At 38.7% G+C, this 16,801-nt stretch overlaps 1 protein-coding gene across 2 annotated transcripts in view; it reads left to right on the top strand.

Moving 5' to 3' along the window:
* adamts18 (ADAM metallopeptidase with thrombospondin type 1 motif, 18) overlaps nucleotides 1–16,801 on the top strand; it is a 59,003-nt gene that overhangs the window by 22,907 nt on the left and 19,295 nt on the right. For both annotated transcript variants that reach the window (XM_039693488.2, XM_039693489.2), the window contains 11 exons: nucleotides 456–655; nucleotides 767–850; nucleotides 1,593–1,752; nucleotides 3,600–3,705; nucleotides 4,418–4,555; nucleotides 4,820–4,973; nucleotides 6,048–6,143; nucleotides 6,652–6,800; nucleotides 13,494–13,666; nucleotides 16,021–16,151; nucleotides 16,311–16,434. In XM_039693488.2, the coding sequence (XP_039549422.2) occupies nucleotides 456–655; nucleotides 767–850; nucleotides 1,593–1,752; nucleotides 3,600–3,705; nucleotides 4,418–4,555; nucleotides 4,820–4,973; nucleotides 6,048–6,143; nucleotides 6,652–6,800; nucleotides 13,494–13,666; nucleotides 16,021–16,151; nucleotides 16,311–16,434 (1,515 nt within the window). The remainder of the gene's footprint in view (nucleotides 1–455; nucleotides 656–766; nucleotides 851–1,592; nucleotides 1,753–3,599; nucleotides 3,706–4,417; nucleotides 4,556–4,819; nucleotides 4,974–6,047; nucleotides 6,144–6,651; nucleotides 6,801–13,493; nucleotides 13,667–16,020; nucleotides 16,152–16,310; nucleotides 16,435–16,801) is intronic.

The raw sequence follows: 16,801 nt of genomic DNA, 5'->3' as shown, positions 1-16,801 counted from the left end.
AAATCAAGCATACTATTGAGCTCTGGCTTATATAGGCATCAGCCACACCCATTCGCACGGGACGTGAATTGGTGCTTGCGTCCCTCGATAGGTGGCAGCATTTGCCGCAGAGCTGCCTCACCTAGGTCTGCTTGCTGCAGCAAATGCATTTTAAATGAATACAAATTATAATGATAATTTTTGGCTTCAGTATTCTCGGGAAGCTAGCTTACGCAACACGAGAGTACTCTTGTAAGAGAACTACTGTGTCATTATTATCATCTGTTGTATGGAATTGAGTAAAAGCTTGGAAACAGCATGTGAAGTTAATGACTGTGCATTTCCTGGTCTGTTGTCGCCTCTCTGGCTCCAAGCTTGGAAACAGGAAAATCAGTTATCTGAGGCAATTTCCAGTTTCTCTCACTCTTTTTCATGAGTTTCCATACTTCTATCTCTCCACCTCATCCTAACTACAGATACTCCCAAGCCTCCGAAAGAGGATCATTTTTTCATGCCTGATGAGTTTGAGCAGCAAAGCCGGGTGAAACGCTCTGAGATTACATCGAGCAAAGAGGGTGGCCTGAACGTGGAAACTCTGGTGGTGGCAGACAGGAAGATGCTAGATAAACATGGAAGAGACAACGTCACTACTTATGTCCTTACTGTCATGAACATGGTGAGCGAGCTGTAAGCAGTATTGTTATTGAGAAAACACTTTGGTATTGCATGTTCAGTGAACATTTACTTTTTCCTATAGTAATATGCAAAGTGTTGTTGTGCCAAAAAGGTCTCCAGTCTTTTCAAAGATGGAACAATTGGAAATGACATCAACATTGTTGTGGTCAGTCTCCTCCTACTTGAGAAAGATCCGGTAAGATACATACATACATGTATACATGTATTACCTAAAAGTACTGACTCTTAAGAGTTTTTAATCAGTTTTTTGTCTTTTTTGTCAAGCTGCTTGTTTTTATTCACTAAAACGTAATTTTTTTGACAATCACAATAACTGGTCACTGTGTTTTTTATTCGCTGCAAAGATTGATCTGATCAAAGTCATCAGGCGTGCACCTGAGACGCATCTCTCTGTAGGCAAGGGTGTGGTTAGCTGGTTTTCTAAGACATAACAGAGTACCTCAACTTCCAATAAGAAAATTCAACTCAGATGTTTTTACAACATATATTGTAGAATTAAAACACTTTAGACCCAAATGTCAAAACAATTACTTGAATCAATGAACAGCATTAATAAAGCCCCAGTATTACAGATCATTAACTAAACAAAGTTCTTTTAGTGTTTAAAAGTTATTTGTATGTTTTTTTTTCACTGAAAATGCTTACAAAAGTTATTTGTGCATTTCTTAGCATTATTACAAATAATGGATACAAAATATTATTTAATTTGCTTTTGTGCTAAATAGTTTAGGAAACACAGTCACTTTAGCTAATTTACTCTCTAGGTAAATTTGATGTGTATTATCTCTTCTTTTAAGAATCCTAGTCTTTTTTCCATTTCTTTCATACATGACAGATGTCTGATCATTCATTACTCTCTCATCTCTCTCTCACCACCTTTCTGAACACTTCATCTCTCTCGGTTTCACTGCTGTCAGCTGGGCCTGTCTATCAACCACCACGCAGACCAATCCCTCAACAGCTTCTGCCAGTGGCAATCAGGCCTGATAGGTAAAAATGGCAAGCGGCACGACCATGCAATACTGTTGACCGGGCTGGACATCTGCTCATGGAAGAATGAACCGTGTGACACCTTGGGTAAGGCACTTGACGTTCACCATCCAGCAGCAGAAATGGGTCATGTGTTGTGATGTCAGAGGCTAATCGAGTTGCAGGAGGCTGAATTACACAATGCCAAGGTTATAAAGAGCTTGTGGTTGGTGATATGTGTCCTAGTCTGCCCTCAGGCAGAGAACTTCACCTGATTGACTCCAAGAAAGAGTTTTTTGCTACAGAGGCATCAGCCAAATGTAGCTCTGATGCTCCAAACCACAAGTATGCACTGCAAATGTATGGCAAAGGGGAGAGGACTGCTTTTAAAATTGCCTTTGTATGATGTGAAACTCAAACCAATGCTTTTTCTTAGATCATGCAGTCAGATAAATAGTCTGAAAGTGTGTTTATGTGTAATGGGATCTTGTTTCAAATTCTATAGTTTTGAATATATTGTGGTGTGTTTAGTGATACTTTAAGGACAACTCTGGCGTAAAATGAACCTTTGGTCTAATAACACATTGGTACCTAGTCAACCGTTCTCTGAGATTTGTTTTCATATAAAGAGTTTTATCTTTAAAAACTGTTTAGCTTAAGTTATAACGCTAGTATATAGTGCATAGAGTATTGAAAAATAAGATTCGCTAGTTAATACCACTAACAAGGCTCAAAATAGCCCCACACTAACACAGTAGCATAATGAGGGTCCCTACATGCAAACAGAAGCATTGAGAACTTTGTAAGTGTTACAGACAGGAGCCATCTTTGAAAAACAGTCTCGACCAGTCGAACCACGAACGCCATGCCAAGTGAGCTGAACTGTGACTTATAATCTCAAATGGTCCTTGTGTTCGGAAGAAAGAACTGAGCTCTTAAGAGAAGCAGTGAACGCAACAGAGAAAATAATAAATAAATACAAATTTTAAAAAGAGTGCTTCCACAAGATACACACTAAAAAGGTGGCGGATTATTCAACCCGACGAATCGTTTATGTTTGATAGACGGGACGGTCTTATCTTTTCGAGCTAGAATATATAGATGAAGAGCTGCAGGAGCTCCGTGAAAGGGCTACGAGAGAGAGAGAGCTGCCGGTGGTCAATGCCGTCTGAAGATTTTTCCAGTCTGATAAGCCTGGCTGTACTTGCAACTTTTTTCCATGTCCCGAAAATAAATTTGAGGCAGCGACCCATAGCGGTGGGACCAGATGGACAGTTATCCACTGAGTAAGTACACTAGACAAGTTATGTTTTAAATCGGTGCAATTATTTTTTATATATATAGAGCAACTATTGCGTGATTTTAGTTTTCCTCGCCAGCTGTAAGTCTTGCTCATTGATCTGCATGAATGACCAAAAAACCTCCTGCCCTCCTTTTCCCCAGACAGTGCAGACTTAAAAAAATATAATTCATGCATTTCCATGTAATTAGATTTCACAAACGTAATTCCGATCGACTCTGCCTGTATACGTGAAGTGGACTGTCTTTATAAAATATCTTCTTTTTAAACTGTCTGTACACTTACAGTACAAAGTTCTCAATGCTTCGTTTTTCATGTAGGGACCCTCATGTTACTGTGTTAGTGTGGGGCTATTAGCGATTTTTATTTTTCATTACTCTATGCCCTATAAAGTAGCATTATAAGCTAAACAGTTTTTAGAGATAAAACTCTTTATATTTGATTATCATGAAAACAAATCTCAGAGAACGGTTGACAAGGTACTGCAACAATGTGTTATTAGACCAAAGGTTCATTTCGCACCGGAGTTTAAATCATGTATCAAGGTTTTCAACCAGACCTCTTCTGTAAACAATCAATTTGATTCATGTTCCTATTCATCATTCATATAAATATATTCTTCCACCCATGTTTTGCTGTTTCTTTCTTTCTGCAGGTTTTGCTCCAATAAGTGGGATGTGTAGCAAATATCGTAGCTGCACGATTAATGAAGACACAGGACTGGGCCTCGCCTTCACCATCGCCCACGAGTCAGGACATAAGTACGTTCATTCATTCTTTCAAGTCCCACATAATTTCAATTTTGGAAACCATATGCTGTGCAACATGCAAGCATTTTTTATGTTTGCTGGTTGCCACTGTGATAAGGGGAAGTTTATGTTGTACGTCTGAGACTTTGTTTTTATGACAGCCGTATTTTGAGTCCTTTGGCGCATTCTCAACATAAACTGGAACAAAATCTCTCCCGGAGAACCACCAAGCTGATAACATGTTGTGGGATTTGTTATTCTCAGTGGTTCAAACATTTTGGTCAAATTAAATGGACACACGCCTCCAACGTGCATGGTGTTTGGGGCAAAATCTTCACCGGCCAACAGTCATTAATCACTCATTTATTGGGGAGTGGTCATTTATATACACATGGCATATCGTACAACACTGTTCATGTCTGAATTTCGTGACTAGTGCATATGTTTATTTTGATGCATTAATTGGTCTGATTCTCACAGGGCTGATGAAAGTAAGCATGTCAATGTGTGAGTGTGAATCACATGAATTGTTATATTCAGTAGAATACAGAGATTTTTTAAGAGGTTTGTGGGATGAAAAAGCTTTTAGTTATAGAGGTAATTTCCCACCTGACTTAGGGAGTGGTTTCTGTCCTGAGGTTGTACATTAATAGTCTCACTGGGTAAAACTCACAATCTCCATCTCTCCCTCATTTGCTCTGTCCTTTTATTTTTTTTACCCCAGTTTTGGAATGATCCATGACGGAGAGGGGAATCCCTGCCGGAAGACTGAGGGGAACATAATGTCTCCCACATTGGCAGGGAATAATGGTGTTTTCTCATGGTCTGCCTGTAGTCGGCAATACCTGAACCGATTTTTAGGGTAAACTTTCACTTTACATATCATTATATTCACTATCAACTATCATAAAATGTATATATATATATATATATATATATATATATATATACAGTATATATAAATATATATATATATATATATACAGTATATATATATATATATATATATATATATATTAATAATAGATTTTGATCAATTTTATATTTAATATTTTACTTGTACACATAATTTTTTTAAATGCCTGTTTCTATGCTCATGTTTCTTTGTATGCATTTGTGTTCACAGTACAGCTCAGGCTTCATGTCTAGTGGATGAGCCCAAGCAGATAAGCCAATACAAATACCCTGAGCAGCTTCCTGGTCAGCTGTACAATGCAGATATACAGTGCAAATGGCAGTTTGGCATGAAGGCCAAACAGTGCAGCCTGGACTTTGTAAAGGTAACCCATAGCTATTTAGTTAAAATATGCTAAAATGCTTCTATTTCTGTGTTGGATTACATTTTTATACTAAACTTGTTTGAACTCATGTTGGAAATGTCAAATGACTTGTTAAACAATTCAGCTTCAATCAATCCTTTTGACAAAACACAATGCCACATTAGAATTTACAGAGATTAAGTTAATTTAGGGTCTCGGATATTTAAATGTGCTTCAACCTGTAATGTTTGTGTGTAGAGACATAATAGTCAACACAAACACATATCTGAGCTTTGGAAAGAAAAGGAACTTCTGAGAGGAAACCAATTGCCTCACAATCTACTCTAAGTCTTCATTCACAGTCCATGTACAAAGGTTCAACAAAGATGGACAGGGCCCCCTTTGGCATCCGCAGTAGCTTTTAGCGTCTAACACACACATTGATATGCAAATAGTTATGCTTGGGAAATGAACATTGCGAGAGTCTATCTGTGGGATTAGCTCTCATGCTATGGACTTCCTTTTTGAGAGATCCCTTTTGCTTTTGTGCTCTTCGAAGACCTCGTACGTGCCCTGAAAAGAGTCTTGAACGTCGACCTTGATGGAAGGCAGCTGTACATCCTAATTAAGAACGATTGTGGAGATAAAACCCCAATGTTTTTGTTTTCTGTCCCCTCAAGCCATCCCATCCTTGTCACAAAGTCGTAAAGATGTATTTAGCCGTGGGAGCTAGTGGTGTTAGCTACCCGGTGATCCAGAGTCCAGTGTAGCGAGCTTTTGTAAACCACGTCTATCTCACTGCCTGCCAGATGCAATCGGGCCGTCAGCCAGCAGTGGCCGCTCTCCCAACCCCCCATCACCCATTATTATCGTTGTATTGTGGGAAGAAACAAAATGCAATGATAATAGCATGTTTCTTTTGGGCAGCACAGTGATTGATTTTGACAGGCTTTTTTATTTGTTGAGAAAGTTGATTGGCCGTTGCTGTAGAAACAAGAGGTCGGCGTGGCGAGGTGAAAGCCAGAGAGGTTGAAGGGTTCCCAGCGGGTGCAGGCTCGTCTTTGACTGTGCTTTCTGTGTGTTTGTGCCCACCAGGACATCTGTAAATCATTATGGTGCCACAGAACAGGACACCGGTGTGAGACCAAGTTCATGCCTGCTGCCGAGGGTACCATCTGCGGACCAGACATGGTGAGTGAATGCTTGTCTGTTCACCCTTTCTCTTTGGGAACTCACTGAACCACCATTAAGGATGAATATGGACTGACCGTTCTCTTTCGGGATCTTTCTTCATGCACACCTGCGGTATTGTTCTCTGCTTTGTGTAAATGTTCCATAAGGACGGTTAGTTCTGCGTGTCTTTCCACTGGTTGATGGGGATGAGGGTGAGAGGTGCTGATGTGTGGGACTGTGTGGCTTGGCTGGGCCGAGTCCTGCTCTCCAGGTGTAACTCTGGGCTTCATCCCAAACCAGCAGTCTCAAGATCTCCTCAGCAGATACACTCCCTACTTTACTTCAAATCCGCTCAAATACCTTCTCTTTGACATGAAAGAGATCAGTTTGGTTTGTGGCCTTGTTAAATTTAAGCACTTTTTTATAATAAACGTTCAAAAAAATGTTTAAATCTGAGGAAGAAACAGGTTTTCATATGTTACTGATGAATGTGAGATGGTCTTTCCTTTTCTTTCCCATTATGCAGTGGTGCCGGAGAGGACAGTGTGTGAAATTTAGTGATCACGGTCCTAGAGCAGTACATGGCCAGTGGTCGGGCTGGTCCGAGTGGTCCGACTGTTCACGTACATGTGGTGGAGGTGTCATGTACCGAGAGAGATCCTGCAACAGCCCCAGGTAACCAACAACACACAGATTCAGGAACATCCAAGGCACACTCTTTAGAAAAGTTAAAAAGCCTTTATTTCTATGGCTTGGTCATAATCAACACTATTAAAACACTCCGACGCGTTTCGGCATAGAAGCCTTCGTCTGGTAAATTCAGTTTGTGTTTGTGTTAGAGAGCGAATCCAGATAAACATGACATTTGATTGCAAAATGAGATTTTCTAACACTGTGCTATGGCAGGTTATTTATGTTAAATAAAATGGGCACTGCAGTGAAGTGAATGACACTTTTTCATAATTAGGCTGCCATGGTAGATTAGCTCTGAATGGTGGAAGCACATGTGTGCTTCCTGAACAACTGACCCACTGCGACTCATACGTAGATTATCCCCCGAACTTTGACACTCAGCGTAATCTTAGATTAAGTGTGGTCAGGATTCACCATAGGCTATGCCCTCTATTGAATGCACAAGGTCAGTGTTTGTACAGAGGACACAGAAAATTTCAATATGTAACGATTGCATGACCAGAAAGAATGAAAACAGAAGACATTCAAACAAACAACATATGTTTAAGGATGTGAGTGTCTGTCAAATGGAAGATGTAGTTTTTTTATGTATTTAGGTTCAGGTTCTTCCTCTCTGAATGTGGTGGCAGGTTTATTTGAGATTGGGTTTCAATAGACCGCAGGTGGTTTGGTCAAGCTGATGGAACATGCGATTGTGCTTCGTCAACATTTGGCTGTCTAGAGCATCTTAACATATTTCTGTTGGAATAGGAAATACTTATAATGCCATAGACAGCCAGACCAACATGTCTGACATGAACAGTTCCAGTAAAGGAAGCAAGAAAGAAACTATTCAAAGTGATGTGAAGTGAGGTGGAGAACCCTGCAAATACCCAAGGAGTATATTCAAATATTAGATTGGGTACATATGATCTATATTACGCATTGTGATCTCACACAATGTGCTTAGCTAGAATCCTGGTTTTGATTTAAAGATCCTTCACATAAATGCACACCATTTAGAGATGTTGCAAAATGATTACTTTTGGAAAAGATTAGGCATTTCCCACCCTATTTTGTTGAAATTCAGATATAGATGCTGTGTAGAAACCTTTCTATTTTTTGTTACCCCACAATTTTTGATTAAATTAATTTTACTTGTGGGCTGACATTAAAGTGCCTTTTGTGTGAATGTTTTCTTTTTTTGTTCCTGATTCTGATCTGATCTGTATTAGTCCAATGGCATCTGATCCACTAAGAGAGATTTAGGTTGAATTGAATCTGTTAGATGGGTTTGCTTTTAAGGCAGAATTTGCACTATAATCTGAGATTTTGGGGAGGTATTAGCCTCCATTTTTTCCGTTTTTGCTATCAGTGTGACCCTCTTCATGGTTAATGGTAACAAAAATAAGGGGATATTGCAGCTTTTCACTCTGACTTCTCATCGAGCAGCTGTTTACACATAATAGAGGTGCATGCCACAAACATCTGCCTGCATTCCTTATGGAAATCAGAATCAGAGTTCATGTTAATCAGAACTTCTGTATCATTTCACTCGGAAATGATTGAGAACACTTTCCTTTAAGTGTTTCAAAAGATGCATTTTGATGGATAATCTTCCCTTACTGCTTTCAGACAGCACCTGCAGCAGATTAGGCGTTGGTATGTCTTCTGTTTGTGGCGGTGAGGTTCAAGGGGAATCCCCGTACTTATCACTTCAGTATAAGGTCCTCAAGAGACAGCTGTTGAAGCCAGCGGCAAGAGATGTCATCTCATTCAAATAACATTTATCAATAAAAATGATCTGATAGATTTACTCCCTTGACTGTATCCATACTCCGCAGCCAGATTTACAGGTTCATACATCTTTGATAGTCGTGTTTGAGAAATATCTCTTTTGACAACAGCCTAGTGGAGATAGTTGATGGGATTTCCTTTTAAAGTTTGTTTGGAAATATTGGTAACTATCAGGGTATGGGTAACATTAATGCACCATTACCAGAGGCCAAAGTTGAAAGAGTAGGACGCATGTATGATCACCCTCAGGACTTCGGGAAAAAGCTTCTGACAAACAAACGATTAAATTGCATCACATCATTGTTTGATATTGTTTATTTATATGTGGAGGGCTCTGTTTTAATGACTTGACTTTAAAGTGGATACCTAATGGCAAACAGTGTGGGCATAATGAGGATTTGATTAAAGATGGGGGTCTTCGTTATGGGTGATGTATTGAGAGAGTGGGATAGAGAAGGATGTGGGTCTAGTTGGGGGGGCTTGGGGGGATTCAGGCAAGCAGACAGACAGGGTGACCTTGTTTCGTTGTTTGCATCCAGTGCTGCTGTTCATAGATTTAACATTCCCCAGTTGCAAAACAGCTACAAAGTCTTGTCAACAGAAAGAACGGAAGAATAATATTCCCAACAACACTTGTGTGGAGTTTAGTATGTAGCACAACATTAATTTGGGTGCAGTTGTTTCAGTGTCTAATCAGAAAACCTACACTTATCGTTCTCTTCCGCCTCATTTCTCCCAATCTCTTTCTTTGCTCTGTGTGTTGTTATAAGTTCTCTACCATATGGAGCCATAGTACACTGTTGCTAAAGCTCTAATAGGATCAGCCTGAAAACCTGCTCCAAAAACAAAAGCAGACATGCACAAACAGCCGTCTGACAGCACTGTTAGACTATCATTGATCTCATGACTTCTCCTGAATCTTTTAGACACTTTTTCAGTCTTGAGACTTACTAAAAACATATCAGTAACATAATAAAAAAGAAAACATTATTAAAGTAATTGAAGCCTACATGTTTTAGTATTCCTTTCTGGAAGTTAGCATGGTTCCCTCAACAAAAAGTTAATATTATTTTCCCAATTGCTTTTGGGTTATTATTAAAAAAAAGAGCTCTGTGACCAACAAAAGCTTATGATTCTTACATATTTTGTTGCTTAAAGGAGAACTCTGGCGCAAAATCAACATTTGGTCTAATAAAACATTGGTACCTAGTCAACCTTTCTCTGAGATTTGTTTTCATGATAATTGAATGCAAAGAGTTTTATCTCTAAAAACGGTTTAGATTATAACGCTAGTATATGAGGGCATATAATAAGTAAAAAGAAATCGCTAGTTAATGCCACTAACATGGCTCAAAATAGCACCACACTAACACAGTAACATAATGAGGGTCCCTAAATGCAAAACGAATAATACCGTTTTATACCGTTTAATAAGTAGAAACAGTCCACTTCGTGTATACAGACAGCAGCCATCTTTGGAAAACAGTCTCGACAAGTCGAACAACTTTATAAAATATCCTCTTATTAAACGGTCTGTACACTTACAAAGTTCCCAATGCTTCATTTTGCACGTAGGGACCCTCATTATGTTACTGTGTTAGTGTGGGGCTATTTTGAGCCTTGTTTGTGGTATTAACTACTGATTTCTTTTTACTTATTAAATGCCCCCATATACTACGGTTTTTAGAGATAAAACTCTTTACATTCGATTATTATGAAAACAAATCTCAGAGAACAGTCGACTAGGTACTAATGATTTATAAGACCAAAGGTTCATTTTGTGCTGGAGTTCTCCTTTAAGTACAATCACCAGAAGTAAAAAAGCTAGAAATGAATTACACCATGGTCGTACGTTTACACCACTAAGCTTCCAACAAAATCTTTTGATCTTTATTTAAAATCTACAAGCTAGAAAGTTCTAGTAAGCAAAATTTGAAGAGCACAAATATAAACCTTATCTAGCCCCGCCCCGTTTTAGCGCTGCACTCGTTGTGTTCTGTCTTAAGGTGATGATACACAGGGCAACTTTTTAAGCAATGTTGCTGGGCTATCTTGCTGAGCAAAATGCCATAGGGAAATGCACTGTGACACGCTACAGTAATGTACTGTTTGAGAAGGAGATCGAGTCAGCCAACCTGCTAGCTGATTCTGAACGATAACGATTCTGAACGATAGTTAATAAAATGTTAACACAATAGTACTCATTTGACCATTAATTTTTTGACATTAGGGGAAGTTGAGCTTCCCTTGCAGTCTTAAAGAAATCTCCACTGGTGTGTATCAAGTAACCGCTTAGCTGTAATTGAAATGAATCCCACGATGCAAACAGATGGAAACTGGTCCAGGTTGAACGTCAGTAGAATGCAGTAGGCCCTTCTCCAATGCAGTAGGCCCTTCGCGGTCTGGCTCGCCATAGCTCACAGTTGATCTTTTCACTGAATGGAATCAGGCAACAAAAAAATCAAAAATCAAAAAATAAAATAATCTACACGAAACACAATTCACAGTCAACATCTCTCAAAATTCAAATATGCTTTTCATTCAATAAACTCACGAGTTAACAAACTCACATGTTTATACAACTGTTAACTTAATGTTATTAATTATAACATTGTACACGCGAGCATACTATTACGCACAAATAAATCTGTTCAGCGCACAGATTTATAAATTGCACCTCAAAATACTCATTTTCATGTGTTTCTGATCGTCAATCAATAATCTCTTAACACAGAAATCAGAAATCTCAATAAAATCAAAGGGAATTCATTTTTTTATAAATATAAATCTTATGAAAAGTTGAAACTATTTTTGTCAGAAAATCAATCATTTTACTATTACTTCAAAAGGAGCAATCATCACCTCATGCGTATCAGCCAAGGAGGTAATCCATCAGCCGGAAGTTGAAGCCTCGCAGGAGCCGCCATTGTAGTAGAAGAGAGTCCATTAAAGCAACGGGACAAAATATTTCAACAACGTTTTGGCTTGGCACAGCTACTAGAAGATTTACAATTGTCAGACTGTCATCACGCTCAGTCTGAGCCTGCGCAGATGCTCAGACATCAGACAGGAAGTGCAAAAATCGGGCTTCAGTCTTCTCCATTGAAATCAATGGGGTCGCTCTGTCTATGGTATCAGCTATATACATTCTTCTTCTCTCATTATTTTCTTCTCAGTCACCCAGTTCATATAGCGGTCCCTACAGGGAAACTATGGTACTGCATATAATTAACAAAAATGTAGAACATTGTTAAACTCTACAATATGTAAATCCACGTAACTAGCTATTTACTCTTTGACAGCTATGCCATATAAATATACAGAGCTACCGCAAAAATGGAAGTTCAAGGACAAAATTGTAAAGATGGCTGCATGCTTGATTCTCAGCACATAAGGTCTATAAACACAACATTGTTTTTAAAAGTTCACATAAAGGTCACATAAACGCACAAAAAAATCTGTTTACCACAGATCTTATTTCAGGCGTTTAACCAAACACCAATTCAAACGAGTCATGAATAATATAAAATAGAGGTAATATTTGTTTTCACTGCAGCACCATTCTAGTTGACCCACTTATTCCAACTCTTCAACTCACCAGAAGTTGACCCACAGTTTGAAAATGGCTGCTCTAGTCTAGACAATAGAAGTATGTTGTCAGTTTTGAGATCAACAGTTATTTATTTATCTCACTGTGTGCGTTTTCCCCATGCTTACTGTGTTTGATCACTGTAATTTGTTTTTTAAGAGCACGACTTATCTGTTCTCTCTGTGAGCGGTTTCTTAACCTCAAGTGTAAACATGCAATAAAAAGCTAAAGGCCAGAGACTAAAAGAACACAGTCCTTTGCTTTGAGGTTAGGCTACAAGAGGGTACCCAAGAGTCTTCCACTCTGAAGCATGCAGCCATGCCGCAAGCATGCCTCCGCTGTCACAGCCTCAGTTACAGAAGCTGCTGGGCTGCTTTTCCCTTAGGGAAAGATGGTGACTGTCTGCTTCATGTGGCACTCGGAGGCATTCCTGTGGCATTGGGAGGACGCTGCCTCTCTTCGCCATTCTCCAGCTTCCTCAGCAACACAGCCTGAGCTGACCTGGTATACAGCCTTGAGTACAGGTTTAAAAAAGTTTAAAAAAAAAAGCTTGAAAGGAATACTGTTGAATGAATGCATATTCATAATGGGTCAAGCAGATGATAATGTGGTGTTTTTTGCTTTTTTTTTTTTTTTTGATCAGCAGAGTGATATTGTTCACCAGAAAAAAGTTCATATAGTACATTGTAGTACTAGTCTAAGGTACTAAAATGCACCCTTGGGGGGTAGAAAAGATGTGAGGTTATCCTTTTAGGGTACTTCCTCAAACTCTTGTACCCCTAAAGTACAATTTTTGCACATTAGTGTTACCATCATCCAAAACAACATTTTCAACCACTTTTCCCATTTGACTTCAATGGGGAAGCACGTTTACTCATAAGTAGATCTGCAGGTCTTGTTCCTGCTGAAGCTTATTATTCAAAAATCATTGCTGTTGAAAACAAAGGCAAGTTCAAGTCATGAATGGAATTGCATCCCAAAAACTTTATATCTTTTACAGCTGTCAGTTTGAATGTAATTCAGTCAGACACTTCACCGATAACACACAAAGGCATTCTCTTAGTGCAGATGCTAATGCACATCATATGAAATCTATCTCACCAGAACCTCTTCCAAAAAATAACTGAATGGCTGTCATTCCATGCAAATATTGAATTCTTGCTGAAGCACATCTGTTTCTTCTCTTCTCTTCTCTTCTCTTCTCTTCTCTTCTCTTCTCTTCTCTTCTCTTCTCTTCTCTTCTCTTCTCTTCTCTTCTCTCCTTCTGCTTCCATGTTCACTTGTGCTAATTGCTGGTTGTTTCACCCAAGCCCACAGCACAACGGCAAGTTCTGCCAAGGCCCCAGTCGACTGCACCAGCTGTGTAACACCAATCCATGCCAGCCCAATGGAGTGGACTTCAGAGCTCAGCAGTGCGCCGAGTACAACAGTAAACCCTTTAGGGGATGGTACTACAAATGGAAGCCATACACCAAAGTGGAAGGTATTTGGGAGCTATTTTGGCCTTAATGCATTAATTATGAACAAAAGCAAATGTCTCATTAACTCTGTTCCCACTAGTATAAGTTGCCAGCAATGAATATGAATATCTGATCATGCAATATATCAAAACAAAGAACACAGCCTCTGCTCTAAAAATGTCTAATTAATCTGGCTTCATGATTTTTTTTCAACCTTGAATGAGTGTAAATTTAATAAAAAAGAAACATTTTTAACAAAAAGTCAAAGCATATTGGTTTCAGAATGATGATCAAAATATAGATGGAATATATCGCTTTCATCAACCAAAAGCTTGCACAGTCCTGTAGCTCTTCCTGGGTCAACTCCAAAAGAACCTTTTATGCTAAAAAAGGTTCTATAATGACAAGAAACAACCCTTTTGGCACAAAGGTTCTTTATATGCTATTATTCATTCATATATTACATTATTCTGCAACATTTTGTAGTTGTAATTATTAAATTATTAAATAATTAAATTATTGTTTATTAAACTGTTGTAGTAACTTAATATCACGTTTTAATTATGCTGATTTTTGGAGAAGAAAAACTGAAATGGCACTCTTCGAGTGATATTGATTAATTACATAAAATTATATAAATATATACATTTTCTAACCCCCATATCTTGAATTTTGTGATCATTCACATGCATTCATAAATACATTTTAGGGTCTTGATGTTTGTCAATAATGTGGAATATCTAATCCGAAAAGGACAAAACAAATGATAATGAACCCAAAAGGTTCCAAATAGAACTTTTTTTCCTGGTTAAAAAAAAAAAACAGGAACCCTTGAACCCTTAAAAAGGGTTCTGTATAGAACCTTTTAGGGGTTCCAAATAGCGCTGATAGAACCTTTTACAGTTCTATATAGAACCTTCTCTTCTAAGAGTCTACCCTCTGATATCTGACTCAGCTAGAACATGTGTGTTTTTAAAATAGCAATCATGCCCATTTGTTTCGGACAATATGTGTTGAGATCGTTACATCAGACAAACATATTCCGCCCAAACGATTTATCTCACCTACTGTGTCTTGACTGAGCAGTGGATGGATTTGGACTGGAAACATGTAGCTACTCGTTCTGTGAGCGCAGTGCACTGATCAACCCTGTAGACAGGTTTGTACCTGAAAAGGACCCATTGAGGCTGTTTATGTTTTTGGGCTTCCTTATGAGTTAGTGGGCTGGAAGTGAAAAGGGGGAAAGGATAAGAACATTTGGGTACCAGTTTTCTTAAAACTAAAGAGAAAGCCTAGAGAGGAGATGCTGAGGTGTCTCCTGGTGTATCCAGGGGTGTCAGTGGGGTAATTGGAGCTCTATTCTCTAATCAGTAGATCATGTCTGGCCTTGGTTTATTTTCAGTGACTAGTACAGGTGTTAGGAAAACTTACCCCTGTTTGACTGGGCTTTTGGCGTTCAATCAAATTGGATTAAACACCTTCGTCTTCTGTTGATAAGCTTCACTTGGCCTTAACTGTTAGGGACATTAATTTTACTATTGTTTGGTTTCCCTTTCAGCTGCACCTTTAAGCCCGTAACATCATCGTGGTTTTGCAGAATTTAAATGTTGTGATGTACTTTGAAGGAAAAGCGCAAGAATTATGATCTAATATGTTCACAATAGAAGGACAAAACAGTTCATAATGTGCTGCTGTATTGAACAAGCCTGGGTCTGTTTCTTCTGACTGGGAAGTGTGGATAGAGAATGATGTATCTCTGATAGGTCCATATTTTTCTCTCAGTTGGAGAGTTGGATAGAGCCGTCCCTCTTGCATTCCAGCTTTATGGGCCCATTTGTAGCGGAGTTTTAAATTTTAGTGTAACATATGTTTTTGTGGGGATGTTCTGTACAGCATGGCGAGTCTTCAAGTTGTTTCACGGCCAACCATACACAGCTTACACATGCCCAGTAATTAGCACTAGACAGTAGTACACATTGGCATTGTGTCTGCTTGGAATAAAAGATGCATGATGGAAAGCAAAGTTCTCTCTTTTGTGTAGCGACTATACAACTACACAGACAGACGTCATTTTAAAGGGATTTTATTGTATTTATTTAATTTTTTTAGGCAGCAATTTGTGTTTGAGCAATCCAATACTCAAGCTCGAACTACTTGACCTATAAAATGTGATATATGGCAATCATTCATTTTTCTGGCTTAAAAGTCCACCTGCGTTTTGTATGAAAAATTGCTCATAAGATCATTGCTTCATATGTCTTCATGCATGAAACTTCATAGCAGCATGCTGAGGGTACCGGTGGACAGCTAAAAAAGATCTAACATAAAACCCCTCTGAAGCTATAAGATCTAACGACCCTATTCATCTCCTATTTAGAAGAGGACATCTGCAAACTGTACTGCATTGCTGAGGACTTTGATTTTTTCTTCGCTATGTCCAGCAAAGTCAAAGATGGGACGTCTTGCTCTGATTACAAAGGCGGCGTGTGCATCGATGGGATATGTGAGGTATGTGAGGAGATGCGGTTTCTGAAATAGTCATATTTCTGGCATCACATTTAACACTGATTTTTCACTGGTTTTCATTTTGTTGTGTTCAACAGGCCTAATGGGCTAAACTGAGCATGTCAGTTTGTTAATTTCATTTGAAAAACTTTTCCTGTGTAGCCGGTAGGCTGTGACCAGGTGTTGGGATCAAATGCCGCTCTAGATGCCTGTGGGGTGTGTAAAGGTGACAACTCCACCTGCAAGTTCTACAGTGGCCAGTACATCCTTCAGCACAGGGCCAATGGTAAGGTGCTTTTAGAGGGTGTTCCTTTCATATCTTCTGACCTTCTCTGACAAATCAATATTTGGAAGAGAAACAGGCTTCAAGAGACAGAAACAATTAGTAAATCATTATAAAATAATAGAAAAGTGTCTAAAGCATTGGTTCTCACCTGAGGGGATACGTAACATGACCCTACCAAAAAAATAAAAAAAAATAAAAAATAAAAATGTATCTGGAATTTAAATACATCCTTATGCATGTATAATAGTCTTGCATTTTTACATTGGGACTCAAAAATGATTAAACTGTTCCCTCGGTTTCCATGGATTGTTTAACTGTACTCAAGAGTTTATAATCCCTGCTCTGATATCTTTAGTCTTTGAAATCC

This window comes from Pimephales promelas, chromosome 1 (assembly GCF_988280905.1).
Source record: "Pimephales promelas chromosome 1, fPimPro1.hap1.1, whole genome shotgun sequence".
In the NCBI taxonomy this organism is placed as follows: Eukaryota; Metazoa; Chordata; class Actinopteri; order Cypriniformes; family Leuciscidae; genus Pimephales; species Pimephales promelas.
Note: the sequence above shows the minus strand (reverse complement) of the source record. Positions and strands in the feature narration are given on the sequence as shown.